Raw genomic sequence first — 25141 nt, 5'->3', positions numbered from 1 at the left:
CCTCATGGTTAAGTCGCAGTGTAGTAAATGTCCTTCCGAATGCAATAGCCAGCCTCACATATTTGGCTTGTCAAGTCCTGGAAAGTGATAAAAGAAGGAAAAGATATTAGTAAAAAAGATTTGTGTCAGTAGAGGGAAATAAACAGGAAATTACACACAAGGGTCAGTTGCTGAAAGCCATCATGGAATACAATGTTGTTATTAAAGTGACAAAAAACCATGCATTAATCAATCAGTAGCCATTCCCCAATCCATCAACGTGGTAGAGTGGTGACGGTATATCGAAACACATATACATATATATGCACAAAAAGAAAAAAACAATAAACCATTTCAATATAATAGTAAAGGAAAGCAAAGTGAACAACACTGATATGTTGTACCAACAGCAACGTTAGAAGTTAATAATACGGTGGCTCAACTGTCCAGCATGGTAACTTATAAATTCCCACCAAAAGAGGATATCAGTGCATTTTGCCTGACACCCACTCACCGGGGGTGGAAAAGAACACATATCATAAACTATGGGCCGGAGCATCAGTAGTAACATGAGTGCTACCGTGCCACATCTTAAAGGATTAAAAACAAGTAAACACACTAAGTTTATTATTATTAGAGGTCAATAACGTCCCTAAAAAAAATTAATCAATTAAGGAAAAATTTTAAAACCACCCAACATGTGAGGAGGATGCTGAGCATACATAGAAGTGGAAAATATAACCTAAAAAGAATATTATCGAAAACATCCAATATCTAAAAAGAAACATGCACAGATCATGTATTGAACCTTATCCAATTATTCTGGCAATAATGGACACATATTGCAATGCCTAGGGGAATATTTGCTGGTATCATCATCATCTGGCCCATTCATCATGTACACAACACTGCAGCTGGATTGAATACAGGTAGAAGTTGAAGCTAAACTACCCTCCTCAGAAACAGAGGCAACCAATCCAGGTGGGAAAGTTCCCGAGCGTCTTTCAGAGAATTGTACACTGTCATGAGTATTCTTCGTCCCAAAATCCACAACACGACCAACCTTCGCGGCAAGCAGGCGAGTAACATTATGGCACGTGGTTGCATCCCACGTATCAGAAACATTATAAGGTAACGAAACTCCCCATCGGTTACAAAATGGCATAAGTAATTTCTTACGCTGCGCAGTAGGGAATGCACCAAGTAGTGCTTCAATAAAAGCAACAACCTGATGAGCGGCATCACTGAGAACTGCACCAATGGAACTCCCATCACTGCAAGAAACACTCGTATCTTCGTCATCAGCAACCTCATGGTCAAGTCGCAGTGTAGTAAATGTCCTTCCGGGTACCGCATTCAATTGGTACATCTCCACAGGTTTGGGTACACCACGCAATGGCACATCACCCAATGCAGTCACATTTAATTGCTCACGCTCCGAAGTACTCAATGAAAGGTATGTCGAACGTGTCAACAGCACCTGCCCGCCATTAGCAATGCTCTCAGTCCGTGCTGCCATATTCGATGTACGACCGTAAAAGTCATATCCTTTCGTCACTTCATCATGCCGAATATCACACAACCCGGTGTGAATTCCAACACGCACTCGCAGTCCATTCCACAACCGACTGTAAACATCAGGGTCAAGATGGCCAGTGGGTGGAACATAATCCCCATCATCTTCCGCACGCTGCCGCTCAAACTCACGATAAGACGTATCAAACACATCAGTCTTCCAATCATGTTCTAAAAAGCATCGTTGCAGGTCACACGCTAATTGCGTAGCAGCGAAAGGGCTCTTGCATGCAATCATAAAAGAATCTCCAACAGTCTTCACTTCATAGCATCCATACTTGGAAATCAATGTGCGAATTAGGCGGTGATGTGTTGCAACGGCATCAGGCATAATCTCAGGGTGTGCTGCCCACTGCGCAGTGCTGCTCTCGATGTCAGTGAATATTAGCGTTACGGGGTCTGTCAATTCTCTTGGTGCGTTCTCGTTATCGCGAGTATCCCCACGCATACATTTCCGCATAAGCATTACTATCAGCACAAGTGCTATCAAACACAAAATGGTACCCACAATTGTGCCAATAAATTCTTCCTCAGTCATATTCAATCCATCTTTGTAGTAACGTATTGATGGTGTTGCTACTCCACTAACAGGAGGTACGGAAGGATTCAACACACGAGCCATGGACCACACGGAAATATGTGTCGCACCGTAATTCACAATGCAGTCTTTCGCTGATGACCAGCGGCTATTGGAACAACTGTCCTCAAAAGGTCCATACCACATGTCATCCGCTACAATTACAGACTGACTGAATATAGTGTTGATAAGCTCTTCTGAGTTCACACGCCCCATTTGCAACACAACACTTTCCATTGCACGTGCAGTCGCATACCCAAGCAGCGCCAGTGGAGTCCATTTACTCTCATTCCCCACGTCCCTGTGAAATTCCTGAACCGTCTCGGATGTCGTATTGTTGTCTGCCCAGTGTGGTAGGCTTGTTGCGAATAGTAACCGCTCGGCAGCTTGCGGATGCTTTTTGAATACCTTCACAAACTCACTGTACAGCAGTGCCACATCGAAGAATAACACAAATACACGCACTTCCCTGTGATTGTCAAGATGCTCAGCAATTGCAGTAATATAAGCTTCAGTTAGACCAATAACGAGAACGAAACCGCTATGCGGTAACAAACTCTTCACACTTTCACCGTCGGTAACTTCGTCGAAAGCACCCAGCGACCCACCAAGTGCCCAAAAAGTCTTTCGAAGAACAGATTTTATTCCACGTGCATCACTACTGCGAACAATGGCATGCACACTCCCCCAGGAATTCGGAACCACAACACGCTCCACCATTACAAAAATCTGCTGCTCAATTGTTGGAGACAAATGCAACACATTCCTTCCGGGGTGTTTCAACCTGGGACTGAGAGGAATGGGATCAATAAATGYCATATCTGTCATCGACAGTAGCGCGTCATCCACAACACCGAACACGGCCGTCACAACACGCTCTTTAACCTCCTCTAACATGTTGTGCTTTGTCGCACTCGATGTCGAATTCAGTTCATGCAAAAAGAAGCGATCACCTTGACCCAATTGGCCCTTTCCAACAACGRGGGAGGCGCCATCGCGATATTCCTCTGTAATCCGCTGMGCCAATGGATTGTCTTCCAGTCGAAACATTATACCATTCAATGGGGCATACAGTTGTAAGAGATTCGTATAGCAGCGTGATGAAGCGAGAGTCACTACACCCTCCTTCACAGGATGTAGATTCCGATCAGTTCCCATCCTCTTCATGTAAACAACATTTCCACCTTGATTACATTTGCATGCAGCTCCACGCTGACCAGCCTTCCCCTCACATTCACCACCAAAATCACCAATCACAAGATCATCGATAACATACCGACGCTGGTTGTACAGAGAGTTCATGTAAGCTGTACGGTTGCACAGTAATTCACGACTTCCCAGTGTACGCCACAAGACCTCGCCTGTGATCCATCCGTGCACCATCAATTCTCCGTCAGTACTGTGATCATAAAAGTGACCCTTTTCATAATTGTGACCATTAAGTTTCCCATTTTTTTCCAGGTACTTCTCCATATCAGTCTGAAACTTCCGTACTGCTATGTATTCATTATCATTTGCAAGTGGAGTCAGACCCGTCAGTATCACTCTCTCAGGCACAAAATTCTTTACGGCCAACTTCTTCATCCAACTGTTTTTGATAACATATTGAAGCATAGAAGGAATTAATATATAAGCACCTCTCAATTCATTGCTCCCTAAAAACTTCAACAGGAACCTCTTCGTATCCTCAATTGGCGAACCAAACACAATTACACCTTGTGGCATCGTGGGAGCAAACCTTTTCCATGCAGCCTCAAAATCATCATCAGAAGCCCTTCCATCAGTAGAGCTGTCTAATTCGAAAACACCGCACAATTTACGGCCCATAATCGACATTACCTTAAGTGTCAGCTTATACTCCTTATCGCCATAAAACACACCCTTCAGGTACATAAAACCCAGTCGCTGAAGCCTCAATTGACTCACTGCATAACGAATTAGTGCAAGCACCTGTGCAACAGGCGATGCCGTAAGGAAGTACAGATTCTTTTTCCACACACGCACATCCGAAGATCCAGTAAAGGGAGAAAAGGCAACTACCTTCAACTCTTCAAGTTCCGAGGAAATATTACGAGTTTCCCAATCACCAAAAGGTCCCAGCACAATGGGCAGTTCATTCATATTTCCTTTGTCTTCTTCAACAATCCTATTTATATTCCCAACCTCAATAACATTGCCATCGTGATGCACATATTTCACCTCTATGCACACATTTGCCGGTAAATCCCCTTTGTGCGCTTCGATAGAGGCATTGAAACCAGCAATGACGGGTTCATAGATTGCTTTTGATACGTCGGAACCGTACAACAAATTATACACCCTCACCGTTACACTGCTACTGTTACAGTCTTTATCAGCACATAAACCAGGAATAAGTAACAGCAGCGGTAACACAACCATGAGGAGATGACTGCAAGCCACTGCAGCGCCAAGTGGAGTAACAAGACGCATGAAGGAAGCCATAACACTGGTGACTTGACTTGAGGAATTCGTAAGTCTTAAAGGAGAGAAATGAGAGAATAATAATAATAATGATAATAGACAACAATAAAGTAAGGGCACGAAAGGGAGCAGAAGAGAGTGCAGTTGAAATTCAATTACACACAAGTGACTGTAACATTACGGCACGTGGTTGCATCCCACGTATCAGAAACATTACGAGGCGCCGAAACTCCCCATCGGTTACAAAATGGCATAAGTAATTTCTTACGCTGCGCAGTAGGGAATGCACCAAGTAGTGCTTCAATAAAAGCAACGGCCTGATAAGCGGCATCACTGAGAACTGCACCAATGGAACTCCCATCACTGCAAGAAACACTCGTATCTTCGTCATCAGCAACCTCATGGTTAAGTCGCAGTGTAGTAAATGTCCTTCCGAATGCAATAGCCAGTCTCACATATTTGGCTTGTCAAGTCCTGGAAAGTGATAAAAGAAGGAAAAGATATTAGTAAAAAAGATTTGTGTCAGTAGAGGGAAATAAACAGGAAATTGTACACAAGGGTCAGTTGCTGAAAGCCATCATGGAATACAATGTTGTTATTAAAGTGACAAAAAACCATGCATTAATCAATCAGTAGCCATTCCCCAATCCATCAACGTGGTAGAGTGGTGACGGTATATCGAAACACATATACAGATATATGCACACAAAAAGAAAAAAACAATAAACCATTTCAACATAATAGTAAAGGAAATCAAAGTGAACGACACTGATATGTTGTACCAACAGCAACATTAGAAGTTAATAATACGGTGGCTCAACTGTCCAGCATGGTAACTTATAAATTCCCACCAAAAGAGGATATCAGTGCATTTTGCCTGACACCCACTCACCGGGGGTGGAAAAGAACACATATCATAAACTATGGGCCGGAGCATCAGCAGTGATATGCATGCTCCGGTATCGCATAATAAAGGAAAAACGAAAAGCGCTTACCGCTAAACGTATTAAAATAAAAGATTGCCAACAGCATTTCAAGAAATTTCTTTCATCAGAGGGATAATAAAACCACCCAACATGTGAGGAGGATGCTGAGCACACATAGTAATAGAGACAACCTAAAAAGAATATTATCGAAAAAATCTAATATCGAAAAAGAAACATGCACAGATCATGTATTGAACCTTATCCAATTATTCTGGCAATAACGGACGCATATTGCAATGCTTAGGGGAACATTTGCTGGTATCATCATCATCTGGCCCATTCATCATGTACACAACACTGCAGCTGGATTGAATACAGGTAGAAGTTGAAGCTAAACTACCCTCCTCAGGAACAGAGGCAACCAATCCAGGTGGGAAAGTTCCCGAGCGTCTATCAAAGGATTGTACACTGTCATGAGTATTCTTCGTCCCAAAATCCACAACACGACCAACCCTCGCGGCAAGCAGGCGAGTAACATTACGGCACGTGGTTGCATCCCACGTATCAGAAACATTATAAGGTAACGAAACTCCCCATCGGTTACAAAATGGCATAAGTAATTTCTTATGCTGCGCAGTAGGGAATGCACCAAGTAGTGCTTCAATAAAAGCAACGGCCTGATGAGCGGCATCACTGAGAACTGCACCAATGGAACTCCCATCACTGCAAGAAACACTCGTATCTTCGTCATCAGCAACCTCATGGTCAAGTCGCAGTGTAGTAAATGTCCTTCCGGGTACCGCATTCAATTGGTACATCTCCACAGGTTTGGGTACACCACGCAATGGCACATCACCCAATGCAGTCACATTTAATTGCTCACGCTCCGAAGTACTCAATGAAAGGTATGTCGAACGTGTCAACAGCACCTGCCCGCCATTAGCAATGCTCTCAGTCCGTGCTGCCATATTCGATGTACGACCGTAAAAGTCATATCCTTTCGTCACTTCATCATGCCGAATATCACACAACCCGGTGTGAATTCCAACACGCACTCGCAGTCCATTCCACAACCGACTGTAAACATCAGGGTCAAGATGGCCAGTGGGTGGAACATAATCCCCATCATCTTCCGCACGCTGCCGCTCAAACTCACGATAAGACGTATCAAACACATCAGTCTTCCAATCATGTTCTAAAAAGCACCGCTGCAGGTCACACGCTAATTGCGTAGCAGCGAAAGGGCTCTTGCATGCAATCATAAAAGAATCTCCAACAGTCTTCACTTCATAGCATCCATACTTGGAAATCAATGTGCGAATTAGGCGGTGATGTGTTGCAACGGCATCAGGCATAAGCTCAGGGTGTGCTGCCCACTGCGCAGTGCTGCTCTCGATGTCAGTGAATATTAGCGTTACGGGGTCTGTCAATTCTTTTGGTGCGTTCTCGTTATCGCGAGTATCCCCACGCATACATTTCCGCATAAGCATTACTATCAGCACAAGTGCTATCAAACACAAAATGGTACCCACAATTGTGCCAATAAATTCTTCCTCAGTCATATTCAATCCATCTTTGTAGTAACGTATTGATGGTGCTGCTACTCCACTAACAGGAGGTACGGAAGGATTCAACACACGAGCCATGGACCACACGGAAATATGTGTCGCACCGTAATTCACAATGCAGTCTTTCGCTGATGACCAGCGGCTATTGGAACAACTGTCCTCAAAGGGTCCATACCACATGTCATCCGCTACAATTACAGACTGACTGAATATAGTGTTGATAAGCTCTTCTGAGTTCACACGCCCCATTTGCAACACAACACTTTCCATTGCACGTGCAGTCGCATACCCAAGCAGCGCCAGTGGAGTCCATTTACTCTCATTCCCCACGTCCCTGTGAAACTCCTGAACCGTCTCGGATGTCGTATTGTTGTCTGCCCAGTGTGGTAGGCTTGTTGCGAATAGTAACCGCTCGGCAGCTTGCGGATGCTTTTTGAATACCTTCACAAACTCACTGTACAGCAGTGCCACATCGAAGAATAACACAAATACACGCACTTCCCTGTGATTGTCAAGATGCTCAGCAATTGCAGTAATATCAGCTTCAGTTAGACCAATAACGAGAACGAAGCCGCTATTCGGTAACAAACTCTTCACACTTTCACTGTCGGTAACTTCGTCGAAAGCACCCAGCGACCCACCAAGTGCCCAAAAAGTCTTTCGAAGAACAGATTTTATTCCACGTGCATCACTACTGCGAACAATGGCATGCACACTCCCCCAGGAATTCGGAACCACAACACGCTCCACCATTACAAAAATCTGCTGTTCAATTGTTGGAGACAAATGCAACACATTCCTTCCGGGGTGTTTCAACCTGGGACTGAGAGGAATGGGATCAATAAATGTCATATCTGTCATCGACAGTAGCGCGTCATCCACAACACCGAACACGGCCGTCACAACACGCTCTTTAACCTCCTCTAACATGTTGTGCTTTGTCGCACTCGATGTCGAATTCAGTTCATGCAAAAATAAGCGATCACCTTGACCCAATTGGCCCTTTCCAACAACGGGGGAGGCGCCATCGCGATATTCCTCTGTAATCCGCTGCGCCAATGGATTGTCTTCTAGTCGAAACATTATACCATTCAATGGGGCATACAGTTGTAAGAGATTCGTATAGCAGCGTGATGAAGCGAGAGTCACTACACCCTCCTTCACAGGATGTAGATTCCGATCAGTTCCCATCCTCTTCATGTAAACAACATTTCCACCTTGATTACATTTGCATGCAGCTCCACGCTGACCAGCCTTCCCCTCACATTCACCACCAAAATCACCAATCACAAGATCATCGATAACATACCGACGCTGGTTGTACAGAGAGTTCATGTAAGTTGTACGGTTTTTCAGTAATTCACGACTTCCCAGTGTACGCCACAAGACCTCGCCTGTGATCCATCCGTGCAGCATCAATTCTCCGTCAGTACTGTGCTGGTAAAAGTGACCCTTTTCATAATTGTGACCATTAAGTTTCCCATTTTTTTCCAGGTACTTCTCCATAACAGGCTGAAACTTCCGTACCGCTATGTATTCATTATCATTTGCAAGTGGACTCGGACCCGTCAGTATCACTCTCTCAGGCACAAAATTCTTTACGGCCAACTCCTTCACCCAACTGTTTTTGATAACATATTGAAGCATGGAAGGAATTAATATATAAGCACCTCTCAATTCATTGCTCCCTAAAAACTTCATCAGGAACCTCTTCGTATCCTCAATTGGCGAACCAAACACAATTACACCTTGTGGCATCGTGGGAGCAAACCTTTTCCATGCAGCCTCAAAATCATCATCAGAAGCCCTTCCATCAGTAGAGCTGTCTAATTCGAAAACACCGCACAATTTACGGCCCATAATCGACATTACCTTAAGTGTCAGCTTATACTCCTTATCGCCATAAAACACACCCTTCAGGTACATAAAACCCAGTCGCTGAAACCTCAATTGACTCACAGCGTAACGAATTAGTGCAAGCACCTCTGCAACAGGCGATGCCGTAAGGAAGTACAGATTCTTTTTCCACACACGCACATCCGAAGATCCAGTAAAGGGAGAAAAGGCCACTATTTCAAACTTCTCAAGTTCCCTGGTGAGATGGAGAGTAGTCACATCACCAACAGGTCCCAGCACAATGGGCAGTTCACTCTTATTATGTACAGCAGCATCTCCATCAATTTTATCCTTTAAATATGAGACGTAATCCTCATCGCTTCTGGCATGAACATGTTCGACCTCTATGCACACATTTGCCGGCAAATCATCATTATGCGCATGTAGCGAGGCATTGAAACCAGCAATGACGGGTTCATAGATTTTACTTGATATCTTAGAGCTGTACAACAAATTATACACCCTCACCGTTACACTGCTACTGTTACAGTCTTTATCAGCACATAAACCAGGAATAAGTAACAGCAGCGGTAACACAACCATGAGGAGATGACTGCAAGCCACTGCAGCGCCAAGTGGAGTAACAAGACGCATGAAGGAAGCCATAACACTGGTGACTTGACTTGAGGAATTCGTAAGTCTTAAAGGAGAGAAATGAGAGAATAATAATAATAATGATAATAGACAACAATAAAGTAAGGGCACGAAAGGGAGCAGAAGAGAGTGCAGTTGAAATTCAATTACACACAAGTGACTGTAACATTACGGCACGTGGTTGCATCCCACGTATCAGAAACATTACGAGGCGCCGAAACTCCCCATCGGTTACAAAATGGCATAAGTAATTTCTTACGCTGCGCAGTAGGGAATGCACCAAGTAGTGCTTCAATAAAAGCAACGGCCTGATAAGCGGCATCACTGAGAACTGCACCAATGGAACTCCCATCACTGCAAGAAACACTCGTATCTTCGTCATCAGCAACCTCATGGTTAAGTCGCAGTGTAGCAAATGTCCTTCCAAATGCAATAGCCAGTCTCACATATTTGGCTTGTCAAGTCCTGGAAAGTGATAAAAGAAGGAAAAGATATTAGTAAAAAAGATTTGTGTCAGTAGAGGGAAATAAACAGGAAATTGTACACAAGGGTCAGTTGCTGAAAGCCATCATGGAATACAATGTTGTTATTAAAGTGACAAAAAACCATGCATTAATCAATCAGTAGCCATTCCCCAATCCATCAACGTGGTAGAGTGGTGACGGTATATCGAAACACATATACAGATATATGCACACAAAAAGAAAAAAACAATAAACCATTTCAACATAATAGTAAAGGAAAGCAAAGTGAACAACACTGATATGTTGTACCAACAGCAACATTAGAAGTTAATAATACGATGGCTTATCTGTCCAGCACGGGAATGCATCGATTTTCATTAATATAGGAGGTCAGTGCATTTTTCCTGACACCCGCTCACCGGAAGTGGGAAACAAGAAAAATAACGCTTCACACAGTGAGAGTATGGAGAAAATAAGTACATCCCCCACTTTATAACAACAAACGAAAAGTGGGTTTGCTTCAATAAGTGCTTTAATCACTAGCTAGGCGGAACACACGAATATGGAAAGCACCCAACATGTGAGGAGGATACCGTGTATACATAGAAGTGAAAAATATAACCTAAAAAGAATATTATCGAAAACATCCAATATCGAAAAAGAAACATGCACAGATCATGTATTGAACCTTATCCAATTATTCTGGCAATAATGGACACATATTTCAATGCTTAGGGGAATATTTGCTGGTATCATCATCATCTGGCACATTCATATATATAATACTGCAGCTGGATTGAATACAGGTAGAAGTTGAAGGGATGCTTACGAGATCAACAGCGGCAGCTAACCTGGACGGAAAAGTTCCCGAGCGTCTATCAAAGGATTGTACACTGTCATGAGTATTCTTCGTCCCAAAATCCACAACACGACCAACCCTCGCGGCAAGCAGGCGAGTAACATTACGGCACGTGGTTGCATCCCACGTATCAGAAACATTATAAGGCGCCGAAACTCCCCATCGGTTACAAAATGGCATAAGTAATTTCTTATGCTGCGCAGTAGGGAATGCACCAAGTAGTGCTTCAATAAAAGCAACGGCCTGATGAGCGGCATCACTGAGAACTGCACCAATGGAACTCCCATCACTGCAAGAAACACTCGTATCTTCGTCATCAGCAACCTCATGGTTAAGTCGCAGTGTAGCAAATGTCCTTCCAAATGCAATAGCCAGCCTCACATATTTGGCTTGTCAAGTCCTGGAAAGTGATAAAAGAAGGAAAAGATATTAGTAAAAAAGATTTGTGTCAGTAGAGGGAAATAAACAGGAAATTGTACACAAGGGTCAGTTGCTGAAAGCCATCATGGAATACAATGTTGTTATTAAAGTGACAAAAAACCATGCATTAATCAATCAGTAGCCATTCCCCAATCCATCAACGTGGTAGAGTGGTGACGGTATATCGAAACACATATACAGATATATGCACACAAAAAGAAAAAAACAATAAACCATTTCAACATAATAGTAAAGGAAAGCAAAGTGAACAACACTGATATGTTGTACCAACAGCAACATTAGAAGTTAATAATACGATGGCTTATCTGTCCAGCACGGGAATGCATCGATTTTCATTAATATAGGAGGTCAGTGCATTTTGCCTGACACCCGCTCACCGGAAGTGGGAAACAAGAAAAATAACGCTTCACACAGTGAGAGTATGGAGAAAATAAGTACATCCCCCACTTTATAACAACAAACGAAAAGTGGGTTTGCTTCAATAAGTGCTTTAATCACTAGCTAAGCGGAACACACGAATATGGAAAGCACCCAACATGTGAGGAGGATACCGTGTATACATAGAAGTGGAAAATATAACCTAAAAAGAATATTATCGAAAACATCCAATATCGAACAAGAAACATGCACAGATCTTTCATTGAACCTTATCCAATTATTCTGGCAATAATGGACACATATTTCAATGCTTAGGGGAATATTTGCTGGTATCATCATCATCTGGCACATTCATATATATAATACTGCAGCTGGATTGAATACAGGTAGAAGTTGAAGGGATGCTTACGAGATCAACAGCGGCAGCTAACCTGGACGGAAAAGTTCCCGAGCGTCTTTCAGAGAATTGTACACTGTCATGAGTATTCTTCGTCCCAAAATCCACAACACGACCAACCCTCGCGGCAAGCAGGCGAGTAACATTACGGCACGTGGTTGCATCCCACGTATCAGAAACATTATAAGGTAACGAAACTCCCCATCGGTTACAAAATGGCATAAGTAATTTCTTATGCTGCGCAGTAGGGAATGCACCAAGTAGTGCTTCAACGCAAGCAACAACCTGTTGAGCGGCATCACTGAGAACTGCACCAATGGAACTCCCATCACTGCAAGAAACACTCGTATCTTCGTCATCAGCAACCTCATGGTCAAGTCGCAGTGTAGTAAATGTCCTTCCGGGTACCGCATTCAATTGGTACATCTCCACAGGTTTGGGTACACCACGCAATGGCACATCACCCAATGCAGTCACATTTAATTGCTCACGCTCCGAAGTACTCAATGAAAGGTATGTCGGACGTGTCAACAGCACCTGCCCCCCATTAGCAATGCTCTCAGTCCGTGCTGCCATATTCGATGTACGACCGTAAAAGTCATATCCTTTCGTCACTTCATCATGCCGAATATCACACAACCCGGTGTGAATTCCAACACGCACTCGCAGTCCATTCCACAACCGACTGTAAACATCAGGGTCAAGATGGCCAGTGGGTGGAACATAATCCCCATCATCTTCCGCACGCTGCCGCTCAAACTCACGATAAGACGTATCAAACACATCAGTCTTCCAATCATGTTCTAAAAAGCATCGTTGCATGTCACACGCTAATTGCGTAGCAGCGAAAGGGCTCTTGCATGCAATCATAAAAGAATCTCCAACAGTCTTCACTTCATAGCATCCATACTTGGAAATCAATGAGCGAATTAGGCGGTGATGTGTTGCAACGGCATCAGGCATAAGCTCAGGGTGTGCTGCCCACTGCGCAGTGCTGCTCTCGATGTCAGTGAATATTAGCGTTACGGGGTCTGTCAATTCTCTTGGTGCGTTCTCGTTATCGCGAGTATCCCCACGCATACATTTCCGCATAAGCATTACTATCAGCACAAGTGCTATCAAACACAAAATGGTACCCACAATTGTGCCAATAAATTCTTCCTCAGTCATATTCAATCCATCTTTGTAGTAACGTATTGATGGTGTTGCTACTCCACTAACAGGAGGTACGGAAGGATTCAACACACGAGCCATGGACCACACGGAAATATGTGTCGCACCGTAATTCACAATGCAGTCTTTCGCTGATGACCAGCGGCTATTGGAACAACTGTCCTCAAAGGGTCCATACCACATGTCATCCGCTACAATTACAGACTGACTGAATATAGTGTTGATAAGCTCTTCTGAGTTCACACGCCCCGTTTGCAACACAACACTTTCCATTGCACGTGCAGTCGCATACCCAAGTAGCGCCAGTGGAGTCCATTTACTCTCATTCCCCACGTCCCTGTGAAATTCCTGAACCGTCTCGGATGTCGTATTGTTGTCTGCCCAGTGTGGTAGGCTTGTTGCGAATAGTAACCGCTCGGCAGCTTGCGGATGCTTTTTGAATACCTTCACAAACTCACTGTACAGCAGTGCCACATCGAAGAATAACGCAAATACACGCACTTCCCTGTGATTGTCAAGATGCTCAGCAATTGCAGTAATATCAGCTTCAGTCAGACCAATAACGAGAACGAAGCCGCTATGCGGCAACAAACTCTTCACACTTTCACCGTCGGTAACTTCGTCGAAAGCACCCAGCGACCCACCAAGTGCCCAAAAAGTCTTTCGAAGAACAGATTTTATTCCACGTGCATCACTACTGCGAACAATGGCATGCACACTCCCCCAGGAATTCGGAACCACAACACGCTCCACCATTACAAAAATCTGCTGCTCAATTGTTGGAGACAAATGCAACGCATTCCTTCCGGGGTGTTTCAACCTGGGACTGAGAGGAATGGGATCAATAAATGTCATATCTGTCATCGACAGTAGCGCATCATCCACAACACCGAACACAGCCGTCACAACACGCTCTTTAACCTCCTCTAACATGTTGTGCTTTGTCGCACTCGATGTCGAATTCAGTTCATGCAAAAAGAAGCGATCACCTTGACCCAATTGGCCCTTTCCAACAACGAGGGAGGCGCCATCGCGATATTCCTCTGTAATCCGCTGCGCCAATGGATTGTCTTCTAGTCGAAACATTATACCATTCAATGGGGCATACAGTTGTAAGAGATTCGTATAGCAGCGTGATGAAGCGAGAGTCACTACACCCTCCTTCACAGGATGTAGATTCCGATCAGTTCCCATCCTCTTCATGTAAACAACATTTCCACCTTGATTACATTTGCATGCAGCTCCACGCTGACCAGCCTTCCCCTCACATTCACCACCAAAATCACCAATCACAAGATCATCGATAACATACCGACGCTGGTTGTACAGAGAGTTCATGTAAGTTGTACGGTTTTTCAGCGATTCACGACTTCCCAGTGTACGCCACAAGACCTCGCCCACAATCCATCCGTGCACCATCAATTCTCCGTCAGTACTGTGATCATAAAAGTGACCCTTTTCATAATTGTGACCATTAAGTTTCCCATTTGTTTCCAGGTACTTCTCCATATCAGTCTGAAACTTCCGTACTGCTATGTATTCATTATCATTTGCAAGTGGACTCGGACCCGTCAGTATCACTCTCTCAGGCACAAAATTCTTTACGGCCAACTCCTTCATCCAACTGTTTATAATAACATATTGAAGCATAGAAGGAATTAATATATAAGCACCTCTCAATTCATTGCTCCCCAAAAACTTCAACAGGAACCTCTTCGTATCCTCAATTGGCGAACCAAACACAATTACACCTTGTGGCATCGTGGGAGCAAACCTTTTCCATGCAGCCTCAAAATCATCATCAGAAGCCCTTCCATCAGTAGAGCTGTCTAATTCGAAAACACCGCACAATTTACGGCCCATAATCGACATTACCTTAAGTGTCAGCTTATACTCCTTATCGCCGAAAGAAACGCCCTTCAGGTACATAAAACCCAGTCGCTGAAGCCTCAATTGACTCACAGCATAACGAATTAGTGCAAGCACCTCTGCAACAGGCGATGCCGTAAGGAAGTACAGACTCTTTTTCCACACACGCACATCCGAAGATCCAGTAAAGGGAGAAAAGGCCACTATTTCAAACTTCTCAAGTTCCCTGGTGAGATGGAGAGTAGTCTCATCACCAACAGGTCCCAGCACAATGGGCAGTTCACTCTTATTTTGTACAGCAGCATCTCCATCAATTTTATTCTTTAAATATGAGACGTAATCCTCATCGCTTCTGGCATGAACATGCTCGACCTCTATGCACACATTTGCCGGCAAATCATCATTATGCGCATGTAGCGAGGCATTGAAACCAGCAATGACGGGTTCATAGGTTGTCTTTGATATGTCGGAGCTGTACAACAAATTATACACCCTCACCGTTACACTGCTACTGTTACAGTCTTTATCAGCACATAAACCAGGAATAAGTAACAGCAGCGGTAACACAACCATGAGGAGATGACTGCAAGCCACTGCAGCGCCAAGTGGAGTAACAAGACGCATGAAGGAAGCCATAACACTGGTGACTTGACTTGAGGAATTCGTAAGTCTTAAAGAAGAGAAATGAGAGAATAATGATAATAATGATAATAGACAACAATAAAGTAAGGGCACGAAAGGGAGCAGAAGAGAGTGCAGTTGAAATTCAATTACACACAAGTGACTGTAACATTACGGCACGTGGTTGCATCCCACGTATCAGAAACATTATAAGGCGCCGAAACTCCCCATCGGTTACAAAATGGCATAAGTAATTTCTTACGCTGCGCAGTAGGGAATGCACCAAGTAGTGCTTCAATAAAAGCAACGGCCTGATGAGCGGCATCACTGAGAATTGCACCAATGGAACTCCCATCACTGCAAGAAACACTCGTATCTTCGTCATCAGCAACCTCATGGTTAAGTCGCAGTGTAGCAAATGTCCTTCCGAATGCAATAGCCAGCCTCACATATTTGGCTTGTCAAGTCCTGGAAAGTGATAAAAGAAGGAAAAGATATTAGTAAAAAAGATTTGTGTCAGTAGAGGGAAATAAACAGGAAATTGTACACAAGGGTCAGTTGCTGAAAGCCATCATGGAATACAATGCTGTTATTAAAGTGACATAAAACCATGCATTAATCAATCAGTAGCCATTCCCCAATCCATCAACGTGGTAGAGTGGTGACGGTATATCGAAACACATATACAGATATATGCACACAAAAAGAAAAAAACAATAATCCATTTCAATATAATAGTAAAGGAAAGCAAAGTGAACAACAGTGATATGTTGTACCAACAGCAACATTAGAAGTTAATAATACGATGGCTTATCTGTCCAGCACGGGAATGCATCGATTTTCATTAATATAGGAGGTCAGTGCATTTTGCCTGACACCCGCTCACCGGAAGTGGGAAACAAGAAAAATAACGCTTCACACAGTGAGAGTATGGAGAAAATAAGTACATCCCCCACTTTATAACAACAAACGAAAAGTGGGTTTGCTTCAATAAGTGCTTTAATCACTAGCTAAGCGGAACACACGAATATGGAAAGCACCCAACATGTGAGGAGGATGCTGCGCATACATAGAAGTGGAAAATATAACCTAAAAAGAATATTATCGAAAACATCCAATATCGAACAAGAAACATGCACAGATCATGTATTGAACCTTATCCAATTATTCTGGCAATAATGGACACATATTTCAATGCTTAGGGGAATATTTGCTGGTATCATCATCATCTGGCACATTCATATATATAATACTGCAGCTGGATTGAATACAGGTAGAAGTTGAAGGGATGCTTACAAGATCAACAGCGGCAGCTAACCTGGACGGAAAAGTTCCCGAGCGTCTTTCAGAGAATTGTACACTGTCATGAGTATTCTTCGTCCCAAAATCCACAACACGACCAACCCTCGCGGCAAGCAGGCGAGTAACATTACGGCACGTGGTTGCATCCCACGTATCAGAAACATTATAAGGTAACGAAACTCCCCATCGGTTACAAAATGGCATAAGTAATTTCTTACGCTGCGCAGTGGGGAATGCACCAAGTAGTGCTTCAACGCAAGCAACAACCTGATAAGCGGCATCACTGAGAACTGCACCAATGGAACTCCCATCACTGCAAGAAACACTCGTATCTTCGTCATCAGCAACCTCATGGTCAAGTCGCAGTGTAGTAAATGTCCTTCCGGGTACCGCATTCAATTGGTACATCTCCACAGGTTTGGGTACACCACGCAATGGCACATCACCCAATGCAGTCACATTTAATTGCTCACGCTCCGAAGCACTCAATGAAAGGTATGTCGGACGTGTCAACAGCACCTGCCCGCCATTAGCAATGCTCTCAGTCCGTGCTGCCATATTCGATGTACGACCGTAAAAGTCATATCCTTTCGTCACTTCATCATGCCGAATATCACACAACCCGGTGTGAATTCCAACACGCACTCGCAGTCCATTCCACAACCGACTGTAAACATCAGGGTCAAGATGGCCAGTGGGTGGAACATAATCCCCATCATCTTCCGCACGCTGCCGCTCAAACTCACGATAAGACGTATCAAACACATCAGTCTTCCAATCATGTTCTAAAAAGCATCGTTGCATGTCACACGCTAATTGCGTAGCAGCGAAAGGGCTCTTGCATGCAATCATAAAAGAATCTCCAACAGTCTTCACTTCATAGCATCCATACTTGGAAATCAATGTGCGAATTAGGCGGTGATGTGTTGCAACGGCATCAGGCATAAGCTCAGGGTGTGCTGCCCACTGCGCAGTGCTGCTCTCGATGTCAGTGAATATTAGCGTTACGGGGTCTGTCAATTCTCTTGGTGCGTTCTCGTTATCGCGAGTATCCCCACGCATACATTTCCGCATAAGCATTACTATCAGCACAAGTGCTATCAAACACAAAATGGTACCCACAATTGTGCCAATAAATTCTTCCTCAGTCATATTCAATCCATCTTTGTAGTAACGTATTGATGGTGTTGCTACTCCACGAACAGGAGGTACGGAAGGATTCAACACACGAGCCATGGACCACACGGAAATATGTGTCGCACCGTAATTCACAATGCAGTCTTTCGCTGATGACCAGCGGCTATTGGAACAACTGTCCTCAAAGGGTCCATACCACATGTCATCCGCTACAATTACAGACTGACTGAATATAGTGTTGATAAGCTCTTCTGAGTTCACACGCCCCATTTGCAACACAACACTTTCCATTGCACGTGCGGTCGCGTACCCAAGTAGCGCCAGTGGAGTCCATTTACTCTCATTCCCCACGTCCCTGTGAAATTCCTGAACCGTCTCGGATGTCGTATTGTTGTCTGCCCAGTGTGGTAGGCTTGTTGCGAATAGTAACCGCTCGGCAGCTTGCGGATGCTTTTTGAATACCTTCACAAACTCACTGTACAGCAGTGCCACATCGAAGAATAACGCAAATACACGCACTTCCCTGTGATTGTCAAGATGCTCAGCAATTGCAGTAATATCAGCTTCAGTTAGACCAATAACGAGAACGAAACCGCTATGCGGTAACAAACTCTTCACACTTTCACCGTCGGTAACTTCGTCGAAAGCACCCAGCGACCCACCAAGTGCCCAAAAAGTCTTTCGAAGAACAGATTTTATTCCACGTGCATCACTACTGCGAACAATGGCATGCACACTCCCCCAGGAATTCGGAACCACAACACGCTCCACCATTACAAAAATCTGCTGCTCAATTGTTGGAGACAAATGCAACGCATTCCTTCCGGGGTGTTTCAACCTGGGACTGAGAGGAATGGGATCAATAAATGTCATATCTGTCATCGACAGTAGCGCATCATCCACAACACCGAACACAGCCGTCACAACACGCTCTTTAACCTCCTCTAACATGTTGTGCTTTGTTGCACTCGATGTCGAATTCAGTTCATGCAAAAAGAAGCGATCACCTTGACCCAATTGGCCCTTTCCAACAACGAGGGAGGCGCCATCGCGATATTCCTCTGTAATCCGCTGCGCCAATGGATTGTCTTCTAGTCGAAACATTATACCATTCAATGGGGCATACAGTTGTAAGAGATTCGTATAGCAGCGTGATGAAGCGAGAGTCACTACACCCTCCTTCACAGGATGTAGATTCCGATCAGTTCCCATCCTCTTCATGTAAACAACATTTCCACCTTGATTACATTTGCATGCAGCTCCACGCTGACCAGCCTTCCCCTCACATTCACCACCAAAATCACCAATCACAAGATCATCGATAACATACCGACGCTGGTTGTACAGAGAGTTAATGTAAGTTGTACGGTTTTTCAGCGATTCACGACTTCCCAGTGTACGCCACAAGACCTCGCCCACAATCCATCCGTGCACCATCAATTCTCCGTCAGTACGGTGATCGTAAAAGTGACCCTTTTCATAATTGTGACCATTAAGTTTCCCATTTGTTTCCAGGTACTTCCCCATGACAGTCTGAAACTTCCGTACTGCTATGTATTCATTATCATTTGCAAGTGGACTCGGACCCGTCAGTATCACTCTCTCAGGCACAAAATTCTTTACGGCCAACTCCTTCATCCAACTGTTTATAATAACATATTGAAGCATAGAAGGAATTAATATGTAAGCACCTCTCAATTCATTGCTCCCTAAAAACTTCATCAGGAACCTCTTCGTATCCTCAATTGGCGAACCAAACACAATTACACCTTGTGGCATCGTGGGAGCAAACCTTTTCCATGCAGCCTCAAAATCATCATCAGAAGCCCTTCCATCAGTAGAGCTGTCTAATTCGAAAACACCGCACAATTTACGGCCCATAATCGACATTACCTTAAGTGTCAGCTTATACTCCTTATCGCCGAAAGAAACGCCCTTCAGGTACATAAAACCCAGTCGCTGAAGCCTCAATTGACTCACAGCATAACGAATTAGTGCAAGCACCTGTGCAATAGGCGATGCCGTAAGGAAGTACAGACTCTTTTTCCACACACGCACATCCGAAGATCCAGTAAAGGGAGAAAAGGCCACTATTTCAAACTTCTCAAGTTCCCTGGTGAGATGGAGAGTAGTCTCATCACCAACAGGCCCCAGCACAATGGGCAGTTCACTCTTATTTTGTACAGCAGCGTCTCCATCAATTTTATTCTTTAAATATGAGACGTAATCCTCATCGCTTCTGGCATGAACATGTTCGACCTCTATGCACACATTTGCCGGCAAATCATCATTATGCGCATGTAGCGAGGCATTGAAACCAGCAATGACGGGTTCATAGGTTGTCTTTGATATGTCGGAGCTGTACAACAAATTATACACCCTCACCGTTACACTGCTACTGTTACAGTCTTTATCAGCACATAAACCAGGAATAAGTAACAGCAGCGGTAACACAACCATGAGGAGATGACTGCAAGCCACTGCAGCGCCAAGTGGAGTAACAAGACGCATGAAGGAAGCCATAACACTGGTGACTTGACTTGAGGAATTCGTAAGTCTTAAAGAAGAGAAATGAGAGAATAATGATAATAATGATAATAGACAACAATACTGTAAGCAACAGGGACTTATAAGAAGAAATTGCAGCATTACGTATGGTGTAAAGGAGATTGCGTACTCGAGGGGCGGCTCAATGCTTAGTTGAGACCGTCAAATGGGCGCACATCTCCACAAAACCCGTCGAGCAGTTACACAGAAATGTGAAAAGGAATTGAAGGACAGGTCGGCGGCGGCAATTCACAATATTGAGGACGGTGTGGACGGCGCAAATGCGTTTTTGATGTGTATTTGCAGTGTTTCTTTTTTGGTCATCCCTCTCCCATCCAGTGGCTTGCCTTCCTGATGAGTTCCCTCCCAACTTGATCTCAAGACTCTCCCTTTTTTATATTTTTTCGCTGGTGTGCATTGGGGTTTGGAGACATTTGCAGTGTCTTCCGCTTCCCCACGCAATGGTGGGAACAATCCCTGGGAGGTTCCCTTCCCAGTGGGCATAAATGCGAGTCAAACCTATCTTGCCCCTCGTTTGCACGGTTGCTTACATATTATTAATATGTCAGTCGTGGCATGTTTTTTTTTATATTTTCTGTTATGCGAGCACAAATGCGTCTTCTCTTTTCATCCTAAAACCGATAACATCAAGGAAAGAGCGGTAAACTTCATCTCAGTGCCAGAGGATCTGCGAAAGTGAATATCATTAAATTGCTCTCACTTTCATCACTAACGCAGAGGGCATAACAAGCCTTAAAAGCCATTGTCAGCATGAATATTTTTCCTTTCCTCAGTTAAATGATGTCATATTTCCGGGATGTGCTCAAATATGACACCGCGCGAAAGTGTTACCGGTGAGAACACCACACGTGAAGGAAATATGGCACGTGGAAGTATATGGCTTTAAGGCGATGTGGTATAATCAATAAGGAAGGATGCAAGACGAGATGGAAAGAATTACAACCCTCAGAACGCCCTGCAAGCCTAACCTATCGTCTCAAATGGCATTACACTCATGTCTTCATTCGTGCCATGCTAAAAAAGAAAAAAGGAAAAAAACAAGAAATGTGGTTGAGCTCCGTAACATTCTCACGGAAGATCAAAACAGCAGCCGCAATCGAAACCGTTATATAATTCAGAGATTTTTCCCCTTTTCTTCTTGCCTCAGCACGCGTGCTCAACTGTCATCTGCATGTTGAATTTGAGCTGAAGTTAATCGAAATCTGTGATATTTCTCCCCTCACATATTGAAACAAAAATGTTTCCGTGGGTTGCTTCAACTTAAACATGTTGGATTCATTCGGTCACATTTTCATTTGCTTGCTTTGTGTATCCTCATCTAACAGCGGAGCTACAGAGAAAATGTTTGCAACTAGATACACCCGTTTGCTTCAGTGATGATGATGAATTTAAAAGTTTAACATTTTACAACACCACGCACCTCAATCTCATGTCGGCATCACAATTATTTTTCTATGATGCAACCATTATGCCTGCACTTATAAACTAATGCAATTAACACACGTAGTTAAAAGAAGAAGATAGAAAAGAATAAACAGATAATGACGACGTTGAGAAATAAGGTAAGATAAAGAAAACGAAAGAGGGAAATAAAGAAAAAAAAAGGACAAAAGCAAGCGCCATAGCGGATTGACCAGAGTGTTAACAGCGACGCGCCGTTGAAGTACAAGTATCGAGTAGGAAAATGAGAGGAGTAAAACTTTCAAAACGGAAGAAGGAGACAGAAAATAGAAAAGAAAAAAAAAAAGAGGCCTACAAACTGATTTGGATTAATTTCACACCAACGCACACACAGACATAAATAAAGGAAAAGGAAAGGAAAAGGAAACCGGAAAAAAGAAAAGAAGAAAAAGGCGGATAATCACATGACATGACGTGGCACTCACAGGTGACTGATTTTTCTTTTCTTTTTCCTCTTTTTTTTCCTCTTTTTTTAGGTTAAGCTCTCGGGTAACTCCCAAATGATTACAATCCATACGTGCGTTTGCCCTACAGAGAATCGTTCCCTTTAAGGTTATTTATGTTCCCCGTCGTAAGCATTTTACTTCAACTGTGCTTCAATGGTTTTTTTTTTAAATTTTGTTGTTATCGCTGTTATTGCACGGCTAAAAACTTGAAACATGGAATAAAAACCAAATAAAAAAAATGGAATAAAACAACAAAAAACAACAAAAACACGCAGTATAATTCAAAAGATCATTGTTCCTTTCTTCTTTGTTTTTCTTCTCTCTTAATAAAAGAATTCCTCTCGTTTCTGCTTCTCCCCTTCTTCTCTAAAGAAACGTTTGTAACAATGATGATGATGATGATAAAAATGAATTAAGCTAAATTAAATATCTAACAAAGGGGGGAGAAAAATCAGTGAGGAAATAACGAATCAAATTTTAAAAAAAAGAAAAAAAAGAAATTGGGATACAAAAGGAATCAGCATACAAACATACAAACATATAGACATACACATATATATACACTTGTATATATTCATATGAAACCGATTTGATTTCTGAAAAACAAAAAAAAAGGAGAAAAACAAAACAAAACACAATATTTTCCTCCTCTTTCTCATCGGTTTCATTTTTGTTGCTTGTTTCTTTTTTTTTTCTTTGCTTTGGATTTTCAGTCTGGTTCGCTCCGCTCTGCTTTGCTCAACCTCCCATTATAATGGAAGAATTTCTTCTTTTTAAATTTAGAAAAAAAACAAAAAAACAAAAAAGAAAAGAAAATGTCGTTTGATACTACTTCTCTCATCCCACTCTCTATTATTTATCTATTTCATTTTTTTTTCTTTGCTTTTATTACAAACATATACAAATATAACAAACTTTTTATGCCTCTATTAATGATTTAAAGCAATAATAATGAAAACAATAAAAATATCGTCGCGATCATTACGTGCCACACAAAACAACGAAAAAAGAAAAGAAAAGAAAAGAAAAAAAAACTGTTTAGGTACAATAATTCAATCAGTAGCCGCACCCTCACTGGTCCCAGTGGCACCCGCAAACAAAAAAAAGAAAAAAGAAAAAGTAATATTATTATTGTTTTATTTTTCCATTTGTTTTCTTTTTTTTTTTTTTGTTTTTTGCATTTCACACGCGGGTTCCAACACGAACACCAGGAACTCAAGGCGTAGTTGCAGCCGCCACATCGTTTGCTCATCCTTCGTTTTTTATCTGTTATTATTATTATTGTTATTATTATTTTGTTGTTGTTGTTGTTGTTGTTGTTGTTCTTCGTTCTCATTTTCTTTTTTTTTCCTCTCTCTTTCTCTCTCTCCTTCTTTCTCTTTTGCTTTCTTTAACCTCCAAACCACGACGTCAACAATAATAGCAGTAAATAAGAATAGTAAAAATAATAATAATAATATTGTACACATATATTAACTCATATATATATATATATATATGTTATATACTTGCGAATACAAAAAGTTCCCTTTATTTCTTCAGTTTTGCGTATATGCGCATGTTCTTGTTTGTGGGTGTGCGGTTGCGTTTGTTATGGCACATGCATTGTGACTCTATGTGTAAAAAAAAAAAAAGAAAATGTTTTTTTTTCTTCTTGCATCTCTCACACCATTTAAAAACAACTTCCTGGTCTTCCTTCTTTCTTTTCTTTTTCTTTTTTTTCTTTCCTTTTTTCTTTAATGATATCTTTTCTCTTTTCTTTCGCTTCTATTGCTATTTTACTTTATTTTTATTTATTTTAGCTCTTTTCTTGTATGCTTCTCTATGCCACTTCTTCCTTCTCTTTTTCACTTCTTTTCACTCTTTTTAACCCAAAATATTCATCATATCACTGCATAAATGAAGTACTAAACAGAAACTTGATTCAATAATTATATAGAGATGCACCTATTTATATTTACTTGCGAGTGACAAACAATAATAACAATAGCATAAGTAATAATAACAATAATAAGAAAGTAAAGCTTTATAGCGTGCTGGAGTGAATAAGCAAACTTTTTTTAAAAAACAATAATTTAACGAATCAGGAGTAGGAAGGAATACAAAAACAAAAAGACAAGAAACTGCATACCGCAAACCTCCAACACAAACACACACACACACACACGGGTACAAACACACAAACATGCACGTCCTTTTTGTTTTTTTTTGTTTTTTTATTTTTTACCGTTGCACAGCGCCTACAGTCGATACGGCGTATAAATTCCCTCCTCCACAAACAAGGTTATTATTACCTCATATCCACTGTAGGCAGAAAAGGATTGAAGAGAGGTGTTAGAAATTAAACAAAAAGGGGAAAATAAAAAAAAACATAAAAACAAAACAAAATGGGAATGAAGTACCTTAAGCACATTTGCGACACGTCCCCTCGGCTACTTAGGGGCACCTGATCCTTCAATAATGTAATT

The 25141-nt window shown here is 42.5% G+C and overlaps 4 protein-coding genes and 1 pseudogene across 4 annotated transcripts, besides 18 other annotated features; all 5 read right to left on the bottom strand.

Annotated features, from left to right (window-relative positions):
* Window positions 1–25141: part of a sequence feature (sequence corresponds to BAC RPCI93-6H23) that runs on past both edges of the window.
* Tb927.8.7900 (receptor-type adenylate cyclase GRESAG 4, putative) lies at window positions 797–4594 on the bottom strand (the record flags this gene model as incomplete). Its single annotated transcript, XM_842523.1, has 1 exon — window positions 797–4594. One exon carries the CDS (start codon window positions 4592–4594, stop codon window positions 797–799), a length of 3798 nt encoding a protein of 1265 aa, XP_847616.1.
* Window positions 4650–4682: a microsatellite.
* Window positions 5766–9569, bottom strand: Tb927.8.7890 (receptor-type adenylate cyclase GRESAG 4, putative; the record flags this gene model as incomplete). The annotated part of the gene is made up of 1 exon (XM_842522.1): window positions 5766–9569. The coding sequence occupies one exon, from the start codon at window positions 9567–9569 to the stop codon at window positions 5766–5768; it is 3804 nt and encodes a 1267-aa protein (XP_847615.1).
* Window positions 9625–9657: a microsatellite.
* Tb927.8.7880 lies at window positions 10746–11240 on the bottom strand (annotated as a pseudogene).
* Window positions 12004–15774, bottom strand: Tb927.8.7870 (receptor-type adenylate cyclase GRESAG 4, putative; the record flags this gene model as incomplete). The annotated part of the gene is made up of 1 exon (XM_842521.1): window positions 12004–15774. The coding sequence occupies one exon, from the start codon at window positions 15772–15774 to the stop codon at window positions 12004–12006; it is 3771 nt and encodes a 1256-aa protein (XP_847614.1).
* Tb927.8.7860 (receptor-type adenylate cyclase GRESAG 4, putative) lies at window positions 16951–20847 on the bottom strand (the record flags this gene model as incomplete). The annotated part of the gene is made up of 1 exon (XM_842520.1): window positions 16951–20847. The coding sequence occupies one exon, from the start codon at window positions 20845–20847 to the stop codon at window positions 16951–16953; it is 3897 nt and encodes a 1298-aa protein (XP_847613.1).
* Window positions 22566–22620: a sequence feature (T-rich).
* Window positions 22663–22701: a sequence feature (A-rich).
* Window positions 23196–23253: a microsatellite.
* Window positions 23274–23313: a sequence feature (T-rich).
* Window positions 23455–23489: a microsatellite.
* Window positions 23679–23707: a microsatellite.
* Window positions 23808–23850: a sequence feature (A-rich).
* Window positions 23941–23997: a microsatellite.
* Window positions 24009–24065: a sequence feature (A-rich).
* Window positions 24086–24132: a microsatellite.
* Window positions 24153–24180: a microsatellite.
* Window positions 24366–24411: a sequence feature (GA-rich).
* Window positions 24419–24541: a sequence feature (A-rich).
* Window positions 24647–24687: a microsatellite.
* Window positions 24817–24864: a microsatellite.

This window comes from Trypanosoma brucei, chromosome 8 (assembly GCF_000002445.2).
Source record: "Trypanosoma brucei brucei TREU927 chromosome 8, complete sequence".
Lineage (NCBI taxonomy): Eukaryota > Euglenozoa > Kinetoplastea > Trypanosomatida > Trypanosomatidae > Trypanosoma > Trypanosoma brucei.
This window is presented reverse-complemented; position numbering and strand designations above follow the sequence as displayed.